The following is a 21456-nucleotide window of genomic DNA, read 5'->3' as shown; positions in this document are numbered from 1 at the left end:
CACATGTTGCACAGTCCATATGCTGCTCAGTCCACATGCTGCACAGTCCACATGCTGCACAGTCCATATGCTGCTCAATCCACATGCTGCACAGTCCACATGCCTTGGCTATTTCTAAAAGTCCTGGACATCAGGCACTGGTCAGAAACCAATAATGATCATTTAAAGGGGTTGTCCACTCCTGGACAATCGAACCTGACTGCCGATCTATGGGCAGCAAGTATTAGGTAATGGATGTATGATTTCAGCCATGTATAACTCTGAAACACTGCGGAATATCATAGAAAAACAGTTTAAAATCAGCTAGTTAGACAGGCGGATCCCCGGCGGCTTCTCCCCGCCCACTACCCTGGAGTGATAGGTCTCTCCCTCTCTCAGCCTGGATGTAATGTAAATAATGCATCAGGTGTTGCTCAGAACAGATCAATGGGGGGTAAATCACTGAGTACGGAGGAGCAGCAATAGTCTGAGAGATAAATATGATTTAATTTTTTTTTCACCTTCATGGCCACATTAAGGATTATCTATTATTGAATAACCATATTAAAACTTTAATGGTCATGGTCTATGGTGGTATCTAAATTGTTTCACAGAAGAAGGAGCCTCACTGTGTCAACCAATTGCCCCCTTTGCAAAGTGATTATGGATGCTTTTCTATGGCAACCGGGGGCCTATATATAATATTCCTGCCTTAAAGCAAATCTATCTCCTGGTCTGTATTCTGAGAGCAACATCATTTTGAGATGGAGATCCCTTACTGGATTGTTTGCTGTAGTTTTGACAAAATCTGTATTATCAGCAAAAAGTTTTCACTTGGAAACAGTGCTAGAGAAACATCGCTGGAGTAGGGCACCATAATTAGCATACATATATGTATACATTGAATTTGATCATTGAAACATTGTATAAAACACATCATTAACGTGTCACTGCACAGATCTAAAAGGAAACGAAAACAATGGTCACCATCAACATGGTTCATATACAAGAAGGTCACGACAGCCACAATATCAGTTTCCATTCACAGCAATTATTTATTGTGGTAGAAAAACATATTTGAAACACAGTTTGAAGGAGCAAAAAGTACCTTTTAACAGCAATAGCCAAATTCTCCATTTCTGAGCTTTGAAGTCTGATCTCCCGAACAAAGTTTCTGATGACATGTTCGTATTGCTGAATTAGGAGAGGTTCTACGATGGTGATGTTCTGGTACAGCACATTGGCTTGTTCTTTCCTGCAGAGTAAAAGAAACCTCAAGTAATTCCAATACACAGTATGGTCGGCCATATCCACCCTCACTGAATATAAAGAAAAATCTGTTCCTGGACAGTAGAAGGCTTATATAGGGTGCAATAACGCTGGAGTGGCCAAGCTGGAGAGATCAATACATACAGTAAGTTATTTATATAATCCTAATAAATGCTTGGTGGCCGGACGTCCGCCGCATCATACTAAAGCCTTGTCCACTGAGCACAGATAAAATTTAAATGTCATGAAGGAGCCGGGAGTTCTCTATTCGTAGCATCTCCATTCAACCTACAAGAAGGGGGATTGATTATAGGCTATTGCACAAAGGGGTCCTAATTAGTGATGAGCAAGTGTGATTCTTACTCGATTTTTCTGAGCATGCTTGGGTGTTCTTCGAGAATTTTGGGTGTGCTCAGAGATTATGTTTGAGTCCCCGCAGCTGCCTGATTTGCGGCTGCTAGACAGCCTGAATACATGTGGGGGTTGCCTGTTTGTTAGGGAATCCCCTCATGTGTTCAGGCTGTCTAGCAGCCGCTAATCATACAACTGCGGAGACTCAAACATAATCTCCGAGCACGCCTAAGATACTCGGAGAAGACCCGAGCATACTCGTAAATCTTGAGTAACGAGCATACTCGCTCATCACTAGTCCTAATTATTGTATAGAAGCACAAGCGAGATCATTATTACTGCAGGCCATTAAGGGGCAATTATGACCCCCCACCTACCCAACCACACCTCTTCCTGCTCCCTCTCTCCTCCCCCCAGATGGCTTGGTTATAGTCACCCTACTAAATGCAATAACCCTCGCTGGATTGTTACTTTATTTGTTTATCACACCCAGACTTTGGCTATCAATTACTGTCCAAAGTAAAGAAAAGATCTATCATAAATGAAAAACAATTCTTTATTGATGATAATAATAATAAAAAAAATCAGAGTGCCTCATGTAGGGGACGCTGCTGTAACCTGACAAAGATAGTATTATTTTACTGCTGATATAAAACAAAGTGATTTATCAAAGATAGGGTGCTATATAGACAGAGTCAAGTGACGCACTCATTAGAGTAATCATGAGTAACAAATTATTTATATCCTATGTACCTTATAAGCTAAAATGTGCACATGTAATACCAATTGGCCATTTTCGCGTGTCCCTGGTACACTGTATATTATTATTATTATTCATTTTTATTACAGCTCTATTTATTCCATGGCGCTTTACATGTGAAAATAGGGGCATACATAGACAAGTACAATAAACATGAGAAATACAAGGCACACACAAGTACAGAAGGAGAGAGGACCCTGCCAGCGAGGGCTCACAGTCTACAGTGGATATGTGGAACCCTAGTCACTACTTACAGACAAGCCATGTGGCAGGTTAGTCAAGAGGGCCGGAGTCATGGTCCACCAGTTACACTGACTTTGGGGTCCACTTTTCAATATGCAAATATTACATTAACCTCATTCACAAATTTACCTTTGCCTCTATATATTAATAAAGTGTGTTTTTCAATTGAATGATGAGTTGCTTCCTGTCCCGACATAATGAATCAAGTGAATTGTGCCAGCTACACATATAGGTGGAGTAGAGGGCCCACCCCTGCACACGGGCCCACCGAGGGGCTTCACCTAGTCCGCTGTTGGCCAGTCTAAGCCTGGAAACATTGTAACAGCCAATCTCCTCCTACTAGCTCAGAAACAACTGAAAACTAGAGAGAGACTAAAATAGGAGAACACTGGTAAAAAAAAAAGCAGGGTACAGGTCATACAATGGCCAGCGATAGTACTATTCTGCAAGTATACACATATAACAGCTTATTGTGAACAGTTACCCGAAATGACAAGTTTGCTTTCGCGTATTTTATGGCCGAGTGCTATCCAATGTTTTATCGGACAGCACTCGGCCCAATGTCCTACCATGGGGCAGTGCAGTTCTGCGATTGTTTTCTCATGCCGATTCATCATGAGGAAAAAAATCACAGCGAGCTGCAAGGGCCTCTGGAATTCGGATCACGAGCACCCATACAAGTCCATGGGGGGCATGGGCAAAATCGGACTGCACTCAGATGTCATCCAAGTGCAGTCTGACATCCACGGACTCAAACAATGGAGAAGATGTGAATGTGTACACATGGCCTGTCAGTAGATAAATACATTGATGCTTCATATACAGTTGTGCTCAAAAGTTTACATACCTCTGCAGAATTTTAGCTTTCTTGGCCTTTTTTCAGACAATATGAATGATAACACCAAAACTTTTCTCCACTCATGGTTAGTGGTTGGGTGAAGCCAAACTACCGTGGTTTCTCTTTTTAAATCATAATGTCAACCCAAAACATCCAAATGACCCTGATCAAAAGTTCACATACCCTGGTGATTTTGGCCTGATAACATGCACAGAAGTTGACACAAATGGGTTTGAATGGCTACTAAAGGTAACATCCTCACCTGTGACCTGTTTGCTTATAATCAGTGTGTGTGCATAAAAGCTGAGTGAATTTCTGGGATCCAGACAAACTCTTGCATCTTTCATCCAGCCACTGACGTTTCTGGATTGTGAGTCATGGGGAAAGCAAAAGAATTGACAATGGATCTACTCGTAAAGGTAGTTGAACTGTATAAAACAGGAAAGGGATACAAAAAGATATCTAAGGAATTGATAATGTCAGTCAGCGGCGTTCAAACTGTCAAAAAATTGTTCTGGATGCAAAGAAAAACCCACAAATAACATCAGCTGAAATACAGGACTCTCTGAAAGCACAATAAGGAGGCACTTCGAGAAAAATGGGCTGCGTGGTCGAGTTGCCAGAAGAAAGCCATTACTGCGCAAATGCCACAAAGTATCTTGCCTATAATACGCAAAACAGCACAGAGACAAGCCTCAAAACTTCTGGAACAAGGTAATTTGGAGTGATGAGACCAAAATTGAACTTTTTGGCCACAACCATAAATGTTACATTTGGAGAGAGGTCAACAAGGCCTATGATGGAAGGAACACCATTCCTACTATAAAGCACGGAGGTGGATCACTGATGTTTTGGGGATGTGTGAGCTACAAAGGCACAGGAGACTAGGTCAAAGTTGAAGGAAGGATGAATGCAGCACGTTATCAGCAACTACTGGAGGCAAATTTGCAATCATCAGCTCAGAAGCTGTGCATGTGAAGGACTTGGACGTTCCAACATGACAATGATCCAAAATACAAGGCCAAGTCGACCTGTCATTGGCTACAGAAGAACAAATTGAAAGTTCTGGAGTGGCTAATATCATTGAGCCACTCTGGGGAGATCTCAAGCGTGCAGTTCATGCTAGACAGCCCAGGAATTTAATGTAACTGGAGGCTTTTTGCCAAGAAGAGTGGGCAGCTTTACCATCTGAGAAAATAAAGAACCTCATCCAAAACCAACACAAAAGACTTCAAGCTGTCATCGATGTTAGAGGGGGCAATACACGGTATTAAGAAATGGGGTATGTGAACTTTTGATCAGGGTAATTTGGATATTTTGGGTTGTCATTATGATTTAAGAAGAGAAAACACAGTAGTTTGACAATAAATGGCTTCACCTAACCACTAACCATGAGTGAAAAAAATGGTTTGGTGTTATCATTCATATTCTCTGACAAAAGGTCAAGAAAGCAAAAATTCTGCAGGGGTATGTAAAATTTTAAGCACAACTGTATCTTTCAGCGTGTGCTGAACCATTATAACATACGTTGATACAATCACCCCTCAGACAAGCACCGTTTCAGCAATGTAAAGCCTATGTCTGCCATCACTCACATGATATTGTTGCATCACTTTAGCGTTGCAGATCGCTGATTCCTTCCTTCAGAAATGACTGTTCTGTCTGGGGTTTTTTTCAATTTACACTTGGGGCTATAGCATTTAAGAAGGGGATATCTAAGTAGTGGACCACGCTTCCAATTGATCAGAAAAGCTGCAGTTTACTTACGTGTCACAGCTTAGAAACTTTGCTGAAGATAGCAGACAATTGCCTGTAATTATGGACTCCATGTGACGGCTCTGTAATTAGCGCTAATGACTATGGTAGTAAAATTAGTGGATGCCTGCATAAGGAAGGATGGAGGACGGGGTGCTAAGGTTGACCAGAGTAGATTATCTCCTTCTCTGCCCTCATTAGTAAATGGCAAGGCTATTAAATCTGCCCTGTTTTACTAAATATATGAAGTTGTTACTTGAAGAATAGCTGTAACGTTTTGAAACCAATAAGAAAGATTTGCCCGCCACTCTTGGACCACTCTAATTTACTCTCCCACCTATTATAATCCTAAATCCAATGTAAATTCCTAGAGGCATTGTAAGTTCGTGATTGCGCAGAATGACATTTTAGGGCATCCAAGGTGGCCACAAGGTCCTAATGAGCTGACATTGTGGAGTATTGTATCCATCCATTGTCTATTACTGTAGAGTGGAGAGTTCAGTTGGTCTCAAACATTACAGAATAAAGCAGATATCATAATTAGGCTGGACTTTCTAAAAGTATCCCACATATGTTCTCTATTACCGTATATATGGCTACTCTTACAATTAAGTATTAAATTACAGGAACTGTCGTGGTGATTTCCAGATCTGATGTTCTGGCATTCCAGCTACAATACTACATCACAATGATCACCTGTTTGTTCATTTGACATATGATCCTGTGAACTTGCAGATCACATATGCTTGCCTACTTTGGTTTCATTGTTTTAACAATGGTACGTAAAATGAAATGAACGCATCTTCTGAAAGTACTTTGCTTATGAAAGCTCCATTGATGTCCCATTGCAGATGGGACATCACTTGACCATGCTGTCCCAGCTGATTCATGTCTGAGCCACGGGCTTCCGAATCGGAGACCAGCTCCTACATACTAATCGCATATATTTTATACTAAATGGATGCTCCGTTTCAGAAAAATAATCAGCTGAAAGTGTGTCTGGGAACGAGATGACTAATCCAGGAGGGAAGACTCATCTGGCATAGATATTTAGAATATAGGAGCCTGTGGCATGAATCAGATGGCGGGTTCTGTTGTGAATTCCGTTCTCGGACTCCCTCCTGTGGTCAGGAATGGTATTTTGGTTAGTTCTGCTCTTGGACTCCCTCTGGTGGCTTCGAGCGGAACTGCTGGTCAGAGGTTGGCTTTATCAGCTGCTCTCGTTTATTGCTATGCGGGCTTACCTATTTAACTCCACTCAGATCGTTACTTCATGCCAGCTGTCAATGTATCAGTATTGGCTCAGATCTCTCTTGGACTTCTCTGAGGACCTGTCTACTCCAGCAGAAGCTAAGTCCCTGCTAGTTCATTTGTTGTACTGCTGCCTGAATATATTTCTTAGTACTGCTAAATTCTAGTCCAGCTTGCTATCATGATATTTCCTTGCTAGCTGGAAGCTCTGGGGTGCAGTGTTGCACCTCCACACCGTGAGTCGGTGTGGGGGTCCTTTTGCATACTCTGCGTGTTTTTTGTAGTTTTTTGTGCTGACCGCATAGTTTCCTTTTCTATCCTCTGACTATTTAGTGAAGTCTGGCCTCCTTTGCTGAAACCTGTTTCATTCTTGTGTTTGTGACTTTCCTCTTAACTCACAGTCAATATATGTGGGGGGCTGCCTTTGCCTTTGGGGAATTTCTCTGAGGCAAGGTTAGGCTTCTATTTCTATCTTTAGGGGTAGTTAGCTCTTAGGCTGTGAAGAGGCGTCTAGGGAGAGTTAGGTACGCTCCACGGCTATTTCTAGTGTGTGTTGATAGGAGTAGAGTTTGCGGTCAGCAGAGTTCCCACTTCCCCAGAGCTAGTCCGATTTTGAGTTTACTCATCAGGTCATTCCGGGTGCTCCTAACCACCAGGTCCATAACAGTACAGCTGGCCCATAAAGTGTTAATTCATCTCAATAGAGGGATAAGAGAAGTTCTGAACCCATTTTTTTTTCTTTGCAGTGTGTTTTGTCTCTCTTTTCCCCTTAACCTCTGGGTGGTTCAGGACTCAGGTTTAGATATGGATATTCAAGGTCTGTCCTCTTGTGTGGATCATCTCACTGCAAGGGTACAAAGCATTCAAGATTATGTAGTTCAGAATCCGATGTTAGAGCCTAGAATTCCAATTCCTGATTTGTTTTCTAGGGATAGATCTAAGTTTCTGAATTTCAAAAATAATTGTAAACTGTTTGTTGCTTTGAAACCCCGCTCCTCTGGTGACCCCATTCAGCAAGTAAAAATTATTATTTCTTTGTTGCGTGGTGACCCTCAAGACTGGGCATTCTCCCTTGCGCCAGGAGATCCTGCATTGCTTAATGTAGATGCGTTTTTTCTGGCGCTTGGATTGCTTTATGACGAACCGAATTCAGTGGATCAGGCAGAGAAAATTTTGCTAGCTTTGTGTCAGGGTCAGGATGAAGCGGAGATATATTGTCAGAAGTTTAGAAGATGGTCTGTGCTTACTCAATGGAATGAGTGTGCCCTGGCAGCAATTTTTAGAAAGGGTCTTTCTGAAGCCCTTAAGGATGTTATGGTGGGATTCCCCACGCCTGCTGGTCTGAATGAATCAATGTCCTTGGCCATCCAAATTGATCGGCGTTTGCGCGAGCGCAAAATTGTGCACAATTTGGCGGTGTCCTCTGAGCAGAGGCCTGAGCTTATGCAATGTGATAGAACTTTGACCAGAACTGAATGGCAAGAACACAGACGTCAGAATAGGCTGTGTTTTTACTGTAATGACCCCACTCATGCTATCTCTGATTGTCCTAAGCGCACTAAGCGGTTCGCTAGGTCTGTCACCATTGGTACTGTACAGCCTAAATTTCTTTTGTCTGTTACTCTGATTTGCTCTTTGTCATCCTACTCGGTTATGGCATTTGTGGATTCAGGCGCTGCCCTGAATTTGATGGACTTGGAGTTTGCCAGGCGCTGTGTTTTTTTCTTGGAGCCTTTGCAGTATCCTATTCCATTAAGGGGAATTGATGCCACGCCGTTGGCCAAGAATAAACCTCAGTACTGGACTCAGTTGACCATGTGCATGGCTCCTGCACATCAGGAAGATATTCGCTTTTTGGTGTTGCATAATTTGCATGATGTGGTCGTGTTGGGTTTGCCATGGCTACAGGTTCATAATCCAGTATTGGATTGGAAATCAATGTCTGTGTCTAGTTGGGGTTGTCAAGGGGTACATGGCGATGTTCCGTTGGTATCAATTTCTGCTTCCACTCCTTCTGAAGTCCCTGAGTTTCTGTCAGATTAACAGGATGTATTTGATGAGCCCAAATCCAGTGTCCTACCCCCTCATAGGGATTGTGATTGTGCTATAAATTTGATTCCTGGTAGTAAGTTTCCTAAGGGCCGACTTTTCAATTTATCCGTGCCAGAGCACGCCGCTATGCGGAGTTATATAAAGGAGTCCTTGGAGAAAGGGCATATTCGCCCGTCTTCATCACCATTGGGAGCAGGGTTCTTTTTTGTGGCCAAGAAGGATGGTTCTCTGAGACCCTGTATAGATTACCGCCTTCTCAATAAAATCACGGTCAAATTTCAGTACCCTTTGCCTCTGCTGTCTGATTTGTTTGCTCGGATTAAGGGGGCTAGTTGGTTCACCAAGATAGATCTTCGAGGGGTGTATAACCTTGTGCGTATTAAACAGGGCGATGAATGGAAAACAGCATTTAATACGCCCGAGGGCCATTTTGAGTACCTGGTAATGCCATTCGGGCTTTCAAATGCTCCATCTGTGTTTCAGTCCTTTATGCATGACATCTTCCGAAAGTATCTGGATAGATCCATGATTGTATATTTGGATGATATTTTGGTCTTTTCGGATGATTGGGAGTCTCATGTGAAACAGGTCAGAATGGTATTCCACGTCCTTCGTGCTAATTCCTTGTTTGTGAAGGGGTCTAAATGTCTCTTCGGAGTTCAGAAGGTTTCCTTTTTGGGCTTCATTTTTTCCCCTTCTACTATCGAGATGGATCCTGTTAAAGTTCAGGCTATTTATGATTGGACTCAACCTACATCTGTGAAGAGCCTCCAGAAATTCCTGGGCTTTGCTAATTTTTACCGTCGCTTCATCGCTAATTTTTTTAGTGTGGTTAAACCTTTGACTGATTTGACAAAGAAAGGTGCTGATGTGGTGAATTGGTCCTCTGCGGCCGTTGAGGCTTTTCAGGAGCTGAAACATCGTTTTTCTTCGGCCCCTGTGTTGCGTCAGCCAGATGTTTCGCTCCCTTTTCAGGTCGAGGTTGATGCTTCTGAGATTGGAGCAGGGGCTGTTTTGTCTCAAAGAAGTTCTGATGGCTCTGTGATGAAGCCATGTGCCTTCTTTTCTAGAAAGTTTTTGCCTGCTGAGCGTAATTATGATGTTGGCAATCAGGAGCTGCTGGCTATGAAGTGGGCATTCGAGGAGTGGCGACATTGGCTTGCGGGAGCCAAGCACCGTGTGGTGGTCTTGACAGATCACAAAAATCTGACTTATCTCGAGTCTGCCAAGCGGTTGAATCCTAGACAGGCTCGATGGTCGCTGTTTTTCTCCCGTTTCGATTTTGTGGTCTCATACCTTCCAGGTTCTAAGAATGTGAAGGCGGATGCCCTTTCTAGGAGTTTTGTGCCTGATTCTCCGGGAGTCCCTGAGCCGGCTGGTATTCTCAAAGAGGGGGTAATTCTGTCTGCCATCTCCCCTGATTTGCGGCGGGTGCTGCAGGAGTTTCAGGCTGATAGACCTGACCGTTGTCCAGCGGAGAAACTGTTTGTCCCTGATAGATGGACTAGCAGAGTTATTTCTGAGGTTCATTGCTCGGTGTTGGCTGGTCATCCTGGGATTTTTGGTACCAGAGATTTGGTGGCTAGGTCCTTTTGGTGGCCTTGTCACGGGATGTGCGTTCTTTTGTGCAGTCCTGTGGGACTTGTGCTCGGGCTAAGCCCTGCTGTTCTCGTGCCAGTGGGTTGCTTTTGCCCTTGCCAGTCCCGAAAAGGCCTTGGACGCATGTTTCAATGGATTTTATTTCAGATCTTCCTATCTCTCAAAGGATGTCTGTCATCTGGGTGGTTTGTGATCGCTTTTCTAAGATGGTCCATTTGGTACCCTTGCCTAAATTACCTTCCTCCTCTGATTTGGTGCCATTATTTTTTCAACATGTGGTTCGTTTGCATGGCATTCCGGAGAACATTGTGTCGGACAGAGGTTCCCAGTTTGTCTCTAGGTTTTGGCGGTCCTTTTGTGCTAAGATGGGCATTGATTTGTCCTTTTCTTCGGCTTTCCATCCTCAGACAAATGGCCAAACCGAACGAACCAACCAGACTTTGGAAACCTATCTGAGATGCTTTGTTTCTGCTGATCAGGATGATTGGGTGACCTTCTTGCCATTGGCTGAGTTCGCCCTTAATAATCGGGCTAGTTCGGCTACTTTGGTTTCACCTTTTTTTTGCAATTCTGGTTTTCATCCTCGTTTTTCTTCGGGGCAGGTTGAGCCTTCTGACTGTCCTGGTGTGGATTCTGTGGTGGACAGGTTGCAGCAAATTTGGACTCACGTAGTGGACAATCTGACGTTGTCCCAGGAGAAGGCTTAACGTTTCGCTAACCGCCGTCGTTGTGTTGGTCCCCGACTTCGTGTTGGGGATTTGGTTTGGTTGTCTTCTCGTTATGTTCCTATGAAGGTTTCTTCTCCTAAGTTTAAGCCTCATTTCATTGGTCCTTATAAGATTTCTGAAATTCTCAACCCTGTGTCATTTCGTTTGGTCCTTCCAGCTTCTTTTGCCATCCATAATGTGTTCCATAGGTCGTTGTTGCGGAGGTACGTGGCGCCTATGGCTCCCTCCGTTGATCCTCCTTCTCCGGTGTTGGTTGAAGGGGAGTTGGAGTATGTGGTGGAAAAAATTTTGGATTCTCGTATTTCGAGATGGAAGCTTCAGTACCTGGTTAAGTGGAAGGGCTATGGTCAGGAGGATAATTCCTGGGTTGTTGCCTCCGATGTCCATGCTGCCGATTTAGTTCGTGCCTTTCATTTGGCTCGTCCTGATCGGCCTGGGGGCCCTGGTGAGGGTTCGGTGACCCCTCCTCAAGGGAGGGGTACTGTTGTGAATTAAATTCTCGGACTCCCTCCTGTGGTCAGGAATGGTATTTTGGTTAGTTCTGCTCTTGGACTCCCTCTGGTGGCTTCGAGCGGAACTGCTGGTCAGAGGTTGGCTTTATCAGCTGCTCTCGTTTATTGCTATGCGGGCTTACCTATTTAACTCCACTCAGATCGTTACTTCATGCCAGCTGTCAATGTATCAGTATTGGCTCAGATCTCTCTTGGACTTCTCTGAGGACCTGTCTACTCCAGCAGAAGCTAAGTCCCTGCTAGTTCATTTGTTGTACTGCTGCCTGAATATATTTCTTAGTACTGCTAAATTCTAGTCCAGCTTGCTATCATGATATTTCCTTGCTAGCTGGAAGCTCTGGGGTGCAGTGTTGCACCTCCACACCGTGAGTCGGTGTGGGGGTCCTTTTGCATACTCTGCGTGTTTTTTGTAGTTTTTTGTGCTGACCGCATAGTTTCCTTTTCTATCCTCTGACTATTTAGTGAAGTCTGGCCTCCTTTGCTGAAACCTGTTTCATTCTTGTGTTTGTGACTTTCCTCTTAACTCACAGTCAATATATGTGGGGGGCTGCCTTTGCCTTTGGGGAATTTCTCTGAGGCAAGGTTAGGCTTCTATTTCTATCTTTAGGGGTAGTTAGCTCTTAGGCTGTGAAGAGGCGTCTAGGGAGAGTTAGGTACGCTCCACGGCTATTTCTAGTGTGTGTTGATAGGAGTAGAGTTTGCGGTCAGCAGAGTTCCCACTTCCCCAGAGCTAGTCCGATTTTGAGTTTACTCATCAGGTCATTCCGGGTGCTCCTAACCACCAGGTCCATAACAGGGTTCCCTTTAAAATATATTACTAAGTTATAGAAATTTTATTTTTAAACATATCTGGGGCCATTTTCATTCAGCAAGGCAATCCTTAAACCTTTGTTAGTTCGTGAACATAGGACTTGTTTATATTATGGGTTTAAACAGAATAATTAAGAGAAAAAGCAGGGATGGATGATGTGAACATATAAGTACAGTATATCTGGTGCAAGAAAAATACTGGTCATACATTGGCCATATTACCATCTGTTTGTAGCCAGAGAATGGAATTAGAACTTCTAACTTTACTCTACGTTACATGTTGTATATCCAGGGATATTCACCAGGCCGGATTCTTTGTTACCTGAGAGGATATACAATAAAATAGCGGTTTATTTTTTCCTGGATGCGTTAGTGGTCTGGTATTGACTTTAAAAAGTTGTTGAAGCGCTTACTTAGTGCTTATGTCATAGTTATTGCTACTTTAATGGTAGGGCGCACAAGCCCCAAGATAAATATTCTTCCACCTCCCATAAACAGAAATATAGGAATTAGCATCAATGTTACCTCTGAGCCTGTGTAACAGTTATGGAAGCAGTTAGGGACCTCACATACAGTAATTGAGCATCCTAAAAGCGTGCATTGGGGAGCTATTTGTCTATATACCTTCCATTTTTTTACTCTATGGAATAGCATAGTAGCTTTCTAGATATTCCATAAGGAGGCTTATACAGTTGCATATGTCGGAGTCTTCTGTCAGAGGTATACGCCATGATATATTCCCAAATCACAACATACCTCCAATGGAAGCCAGTGTTGCAGTACTGTACGAAGCTGCTCTGCCCAATCATTATTGTTGGGGGATACTCAGAAAGACAGCACAGGAGCAGAATTCCCTGATCAGAGACAGCTTGTAGTGTCACTCTTCAGATCTGATGAACTCACATCCGGTGGGGAAACGCGTCTAGATGCGGAGGTATCACATCCATCCAAGGATGAGTAGCATGACTGGTTTACTTGTCTTCTATCTTTACTTGTACCATATATATAACTTAAAAAATACGGAGGACACTGATGCTTAGACTGCTCCCTCTCACAGCATATGCATCATATCATTAGGTATTAGAGCCTGACTCTTACCTGTGCTCCCCTCTGGGGGGGGATATACATTTTTGTTTGGTGCTCTTGGTGGCACAATTTGCACTACTGAATATTATTTGTAGTGAAGAAATAAATGTGATGCTGTATGGGCAGACTTTCAGGATTGATTACTGTGCCTATCTTTTTTAACAGATCTATATATGAGATATTATTATGGCGCTTTATATCACTGTCTATAAGAATCTGTTTTTGTATATATGATACAACAGTGTGTCGGTATGGACGCCCATTACGGAAATATAGAGTAACTGTATTTCTCTCAGTGACAAACTGATACACCCTGCAGTGTTTATATACGGTATAGTGAACTAGGGAGCGTTGATCTCTGTCCATCTTTGACCGGGGTATTACAGGGAAGCCCAGGGAAAGACGACGTACGAGTGGAGGCGCCACTCAGGCTTATCTCTGCAGGCTGCCAACCTCCGCAATAGGAAGGCATGCAGTAGGAAGCAATAGGGAGAGAGCACGCCGATATGTATAGGCCTATGCATATAGCTCTAGGATCGTGCACTGGTTCACTTGTTTGCAAATGCATCGTATGTACTATTTTTGTCTGGTTTTGATTGAACAATTTTAGGGTTTACCGAATAAAGGTTATATTTTAATAAAGTTTCTCCTTATTAGTCTGGGTTACAAATTATGTCAAAGCCTAATGGAATCTATAGCACATTAAATTGGTGCGGTTCTCAAAGCCAAAGAGATCCTCCTCCACGCTAAACTATTACTATCTCTAGTACTTGTACTGGGACAGCTATTACTCTAATAGGAGAACCTGGGACATATTTCCTTTTTGTCTTTATTTTACCACTGAAATCAATAAGCAATTGTAATCTGATGTGCAAAACTGAACTCAAACCAACACATAAAATAGTAAGGATTGCCGATTTACTGTCACCGCAATGTCACCATTCTAGCATTATGTGCTTTGGCTCCTGTGCAAGAATCACATGGCACTTACGTCATGTTGCGTTATCAAGTACTAAACATGATTGTGTGTTATCAGGTTACTGTAATTGCTCTGCAACTATTGGGCTGCTGCTAAAGTGCTTATTGCAATCATCTGTGAAGATGCCTGTGAACAGGAACCATACCCATCTAATATTACAGGCCACAGTTACATAACAAGCCTCTCAACGGACTACAGCTATGTAAGGATTAGAGTTTATCAAAATGGTTTGTAGGACTCTGGTCCAGCCATGATGGTAATCCATGGCCACAAGACCAGAGCTATGGAACTTCCTACCAGTGAGATCCCTGACATTCCTTCTGAATCCTTCAAGACGTCATTACACTGTGGCGCAGTCTATTACAGTGTTGTGGTGGCCTATAGTCAGATGCCGGTTATCGTAGGAGGAAGTTCACAGTGCTCCAGTCCAGTGGCCTTAGAGTACTGATGTGGTTGGTGCACCCGGGCCAAAAGTATCAATTTGCTCAAAGTTGAGTTTATCTGTCTCAGCCACACTTCCCGCAAATAGGAGCATAATAGGTTCACATTGCGTTAGGGCAATCCGTTAAGCAATCCGATCTGCGCTAGAGAGGAACGGACCTCGGGCGCACCTCGGACGCTGCAAGCAGCGTCCGAGGTCCGTCAGAAAATAACGGCACATCGCTAGCGCGTGCCGAAAATGGCATGCGCTAGAGATCAGATTCACATTGTCGTCAATGGGTGCGCTACACGGACCCGTTGCATGGCGTTAATTGCGACAATTTCGCCATGCAACGCAGTCCGTTAGCGTTAACCCATTAACGCAATGTGAACCTAGAAACTCTCCATAGACAAACGCTGATAGTAGTATGGGTTGTACTGCAGAAGTTAATGAGGTAACCTAAATTGTGGCACTGTCTGCCAGATCTTCCGGAGTTGACTGTCAATAACACTGCTGGGAAGATTGAGAAAATTGTCCACTATCTTGAATGTTTTCCACTTATGAATAATCATTCTCACTGTAGAATGATGGACTACAAATTGTTTAGAAAAGGCATTATAACACTTTCCAGATTAATGGACAGCAACAACGGCTTCTCAAAAGGTCTGTTTGCATGGCTGGACCGGTAGCACGAAACAACCACCGATCGGTAAACTTTCAGCAATCAGATTTGAATTATTTTTTTTTGCACTGCACAAATGGTCATTTCACGAGATTAGGTGAATGGTAGGCTGCTTACACGGCAAGATAATTGTGAAACAAGCATTATGTAACAACGCTCGATCACAATTATCTTGCAGTTTAAATGTAGCTTTACATCATTGCTGACGTATTTCCTACTTGGCATTGTGTTGACACCTGACTGTATGCTCCAAAGCAGCAAACTAATAAAACTTCTTCCTTTTTAAGGAGTGGTTATATTTGCTAAAGAACAATTAATCAAGGCCATATGAATAGCAGCACTTTACTGCTACTTATCCTTGTAATTCCTATGGAATCAGTAAAGGTGTACTTAATTTTTCATACACTGCTTCTGCATTTCGGCCTAGTTTTTGCTAAAGAAAATTAATAACGGTGTTATTTGCCATGTGATCTTGTTCATCTGAGGTTGCATTTACCTAATTTTAAACAGTTCCAAGGACGTCAAAGAGGGGGAACTTAGTTTTTTTTAAGACTGTAATTACAAAAGGGGGCCAAACTGGATTTGGAGTGTTATGGTGCAGAGTCCACATCCAGCAAAAGTACTAAAAATCTAACTTATTAAAATGATGTTTCCTTTACCAAGTGAAGGCAATCAACTATCTAGAGGCCTCATACACATCTTCAATGGATCTTTACTAAATCAAGAAGATCTTCGCGGTAAAATTAATGTAAATGTAAGTCTTATATCCCACTGGGCTCATTCAGAAGTCAGCGTTTTCACATTCAAGAGAATCAGTCCAAGGAACATTAGTATTTGTCTATCAGAGTTTGTTCAGTGTCATTTTTTACCATCAGAGTTTGGTACAAGTTTCATTACGAATTTTATTGGATGAGAAACCCCCCAAAAAAATTTCACAACCTTTTCTTATCTAGTAGTCTATGAAAAATCGACGGCACTAGGATGGCACCCGAGTGCCAAGTTTGTCAATTTCCAATATAATCCAATATGAGCACATGTTGTGACAGCCACATAGTTGACAACAAATCATGTCCATTGAAATGTCCCATTTGCTAGTATTGGTACGAGTACTCACCGTGAAAAAACACTTCATGCTGAATTGCTGAATTTGATAATCCCATCCCTCGTCCCCCATAACTCTGCCCATATTGCTTCAAATTGGCGTGAAAATGACAAAAGTTGCAAAAACATTGCACAACTGCCTGTTGCAAAAAAAATAGAAACTGTCTAAATTGTTTTACAACAGTTTTCTGGCATAACATCTTTGATCAATTGGGAACAATATATTCTTTTTCTGCACTTTCTATGTATTAGTCCTGCTATTTTTAGGTTGGGGAGGTCAATATCCATGGCCCTTTATCAACCTGAGAATACCAGCCCCCAGCTGTCAGCTTTAGCAAGGCTGGTTGTCAAAAACGGGGGGGACCCCCTTACTGTTTTTTAAAATTATTTCAATAATTTTAAAAAAACAGCGTGGGGACCCTTCTATTCTTAATAACCAGCCTTGCTAAGGCTGACAGCTGAGGGTTGCAGCCCCCTGTCAGTTTTGCCTGGCTGGTAAAAAAAAATACAAGGGAACCCATGTCATTTTTTTTCATTTATTTATTTATGCACAGGCAGCGGGTGATGAATACTCCCATCAGCTGCTCCTGCCGTTACTGTTATTAGTGGCATCAGGTGTAGGCTGATGGGAGTAATAGTCCCATCAGCCGCTGCCTGCTGTCATTGTTATCACTTGAATATAACTTTCATCATTCGCCCCTGTTCACGCTGATACCCGACAGAGCACGAGGGAATAATGAGAGCCATCTTCAGCACCCGGCACTGGGGAACAGAGCTTACTGTACCGCTCCTTCCCTGGCACCCGTGTGTGTGGTACTGATGTGTCACACTGATGTGTCACATGGTTTCCACACTTGTGCCACAAGTATTACACACACAGACGCACGGACACTGACATTTCCGGGACCAGAAATATCAGGATGTTTGAAACCAGCCTAAAAAAAATAAATTCATAATTTAAAAAATGACATACGTTCCCCATATTTGTATAAGGGAAATCAGGCTGTGAGCTGATCTTATTATGATTGGAATAAGCCAATATCCAAGGGCCTTCCTTGCCTGTTAATATCAGCCTGCAGCTGTCTGCTTTGCCTTTGCTAGTTATTAACAACAGGGAGGACCCCACATAGTTTTTTTTCTTTTATTTATTAACCAGTACAGTAAAATACACACTCCTCCTCTTGGAGCTCTGCATCCTGGTTCAAGATTATTATTTTTTTTTTTTATTCTATGTTATTTTAAGTCATTTTCCTATTCACATTTGTTTGTAGGGAAATTCTCCTGCTCTTATCCCCATTTTGTTTCCTGTTGCAGCTACCTAACCCTTGCAACGACCATTTTACAGCACCAAAGTTTGGGTCCCCATTGATTTATATGGGGTTCAGGTCTGGAGTCAAGTTCGGGTACCCGAACCAAACTTTGGACTCAAGTTCAGCCGAACCCAAGCTTCCACGGTTCTGCTCTTTCCTAGTTATGTTTCAATTTTCTGGAAGAGAGAAGTGGAATGTAAAACGCTAGTGTGAACCCAACTCTGCTAAGCTTTTGCACTGTAAATATTCTTAGCAATGGTACAGTTACAGCTTTTGTTGGCAGAATGTGAAGACCTTTGAGAGATATTTTTCTTGAAGCAGCCATTACAAAGGAAAAATATAGTATTATATGTATTCTCGCCATGCTCAGGCACATGGTAAGGGAGTGATGGAAATGAAATAGAAGTGTAATGGCAATTAAGTAAGTTGTACTAATTTATTTGCAACTTTTGTCGTAGTTTTTGCCTTTGAAATCAGAAGTTTAGTTTCTGCTCTTAAACACAATACAGAGCTAGTTTTTCCTTCTTCCTTATTTAGTGAAGGTTGCATCAGCCAACAGAACACTGCTGGGAGTGAAAATATTATCAGACAGAGATAAGTCATATTTGCCTGAGTTAAAACCTGTGGAAAATGAAACCAAAATACTGATCACCTTTAATGCCTCTGATAAGTTTTCACCAGGTTTTCATGTGTGTTTTTTGTTCAGTATAAACTAAGGGAACTGGATAAAAAATGCGAGGCATGTTACCAGGAATCTCATAGCGGGCATCTGTCAGTAGGATCAACCCTCCTAAGCCGACTATATGAGCATGTTGGCCATAGGAAGTTGTAGAAGATGATATCTTGAGATCTGCAATCCAATGTTTTATTCCACAGAAATCTATTTTTTCTGTATGTAAATCAGCTGTTAAGATCTATGTGCCAGACACAAATCTCCCTGAGAATCTGCCTCCAGGACAAATTTTAAGTGAAAGGCATGTAATAACTGACAGTCTGCTCTACTTATCTACACGTCTCACACTAGTAATGGCCTCTTTGATTATTAACCCCTTCATCACCCAGCCTATTTTGGCCTTAATGACCTTGCCGTTTTTTGCAATTCTGACCAGTGTCCCTTTATGAGGTAATAACTCAGGAACGCTTCAACGGATCCTAGCGATTCTGAGATTGTTTTTTCGTGACATATTGGGCTTCATATTAGTGGTAAATTTAGGTCGATAATTTCTGAGTTTATTTGTGAAAAAAACGGAAAATTTTGAAAATGTTGCAATTTTCACATTTTGAATTTTTATTCTGTTAAACCAGAGAGTTATGTGACACAAAATAGTTAATAAATAACGTTTCCCACATGTCTACTTTACATCACCACAATTTTGGAAACAAATTTTTTTTTTACTAGGAAGTTATAAGGGTTAAAATTTGACCAGTGATTTCTCATTTTTACAACAAAATTTACAAAACCATTTTTTTTAGGGACCACCTCACATTTGAAGTCATTTTGAGGGTTCTATATGGCTGAAAATACCCCAAAGTGACACCATTCTAAAAACTGCACCCCTCAAGGTGCTCAAAACCACATTCAAGAAGTTTACTAACCCTTCAGGTGTTTCACAGCAGCAGAAGCAAAATGGAAGTAAAAAATGAACATTTAACTTTTTAGTCACAAAAATGATCTTTTAGCAACAATTTTTTTATTTTCCCAAGGGTAAAAGGAGAAACTGGACCACGGACGTTGTTGTCCAATTTGTCCTGAGTACGCTGATACCTCATATGTGGGGGTAAACCACTGTTTGGGCGCACGGCAGGGCTCGGAAGGGAAGGAGCGCCATTTGACTTTTTGAATGAAAAATTGGCTCCAATCTTTAGCGGACACCATGTCGCGTTTGGAGAGCCCCCGTGTGCCTAAACATTGGAGCTCCCCCACAAGTGACCCCATTTTGGAAACTAGACCCCCGAAGGAACTTATCTAGAAGCATAGTGAGCACTTTAAACCCCCAGGTGCTTCACAAATTGATCCGTAAAAATGAAAAAGTACTTTTTTTTTCACAAAAAAAATATTTTAGCCTCAATTTTTTCATTTTCACATGGGCAACAGGATAAAATGGATCCTAAAATTTGTTGGACAATTTCTCCTGAGTACACCGATACCTCACATGTGGGGGTAAACCACTGTTTGGGCACATGGCAAGGCTCGGAAGGGAAGGAGCGCCATTTGACTTTTTGAATGAAAAATTATCTCCATCGTTAGCGGACACCATGTCGCGTGTGGAAAGCCCCTGTGTGCCTAAACATTGGAGCTCCTCCACAAGTGACCCCATCTTGGAAACTAGACCCCCCAAGGAACTTATCTTGAGGCACAGTGAGCACTTTAATCCCTCAGGTGCTTCACAAATTGATCCGCAAAAATGAAAAAGTACTTTTTTTTCACACAAAATTTCTTTTAGCCTCAATTCTTTCATTTTCACATGGGCAACAGGATAAAATGGATCCTAAAATTTGTTGGGCAATTTCTCCTGAGTACACCGATGCCTCATATGTGGGGGTAAACCACTGTTTGGGTGCACGGCAAGGCTCGGAAGGGAAGGAGCGCCATTTGACTTTTTGAATGGAAAATTAGCTCCAATCGTTAGCGGACACCATGTCGCGTTTGGAGAGCCCCTGTGTGCCTAAACATTGGAGCTCCCCCACAAGTGACCCCATTTTGGAAACTAGACCTCCCAAGCAACTAATCTAGATGTGTGTTGAGCACTTTGAACCCCCAAGTACTTCACAGAAGTTTATACTGCAGAGCCGTGAAAATAAAAAATAATTTTTCTTTCCTCAAAAATGATTTTTAGCCCAGAATTTTTTATTTTCCCAAGGGTAACAGGAGAAATTGGATGACAAATGTTGTTGTCCAGTTTGTCCTGAGTACGATGATACCCCATATGTGGGGGTAAACCACTGTTTGGGCGCACGGCAGGGCTCGGAAAAGAAGGCACGCCATTTGGCTTTTTGAATGGAAGATTAGCTTCAATCATTAGCGGACACCATGTCGCGTTTGGAGAGCCCCTGTGTGCCTAAACATTGGAGCTCCCCCACAAGTGACCCCATTTTGGAAACTAGACCTCCCAAGGAACTAATCTAGATGTGTGGTGAGCACTTTGAACCCCCAAGTGCTTCACAGAAGTTTATAACGCAGAGCCATGAAAATAAAAAATAATTTTTCTTTTCTCAAAAATGATTTTTTAGCCCACAATTTTTTATTTTCCCAAGGGTAACAGGAGAAATTGGACCCCAAAAGTTGTTGTCCAGTTTCTCCTGAGTACGCTGATACCCAATATGTGGGGGTAAACCACTGTTTGGGCACAAGTCGGGGCTCGGAAGGGAGGTAGTGACGTTTTGAAATGCAGGCTTTGATGGAGTGGTCTGCGTGCGTCACATTCCATTTGCAGACCCCCTGATGTGCCTAAACAGTAGAAACCCCCACAAGTGACCCCATTTTGGAAACTAGACCCCCCCAAGGAACTTATCTAGATGTATAGTGAGCACTTTGAACCCCCAAGTGCTTCACAGAAGTTTATAACGCAGAGCCGTGAAAATAAAAAATCATTTTTCATTCCTCTAAAATTATGTTTTAGCAAGCAATATTTTATTTTCGCAAGGGTAACAGGAGAAATTGGACCCCAATAATTGTTGCCCAGTTTGTCCTGAGTATGCTGGTACCCCATATGTGGGGGTAAACCACTGT

At 42.4% G+C, this 21456-nt stretch overlaps 1 protein-coding gene across 1 annotated transcript in view; it reads right to left on the bottom strand.

Moving 5' to 3' along the window:
- Positions 1-21456, bottom strand: part of RASEF (RAS and EF-hand domain containing) — a 108125-nt gene that overhangs the window by 72218 nt on the left and 14451 nt on the right. Inside the window, exon 2 of the mRNA XM_077248990.1 lies at positions 1088-1234. Coding sequence (XP_077105105.1) covers positions 1088-1234 — 147 coding nt within the window. The remainder of the gene's footprint in view (positions 1-1087; positions 1235-21456) is intronic.

This window comes from Ranitomeya variabilis, chromosome 1, assembly GCF_051348905.1.
Source record: "Ranitomeya variabilis isolate aRanVar5 chromosome 1, aRanVar5.hap1, whole genome shotgun sequence".
Lineage (NCBI taxonomy): Eukaryota > Metazoa > Chordata > Amphibia > Anura > Dendrobatidae > Ranitomeya > Ranitomeya variabilis.
This window is presented reverse-complemented; position numbering and strand designations above follow the sequence as displayed.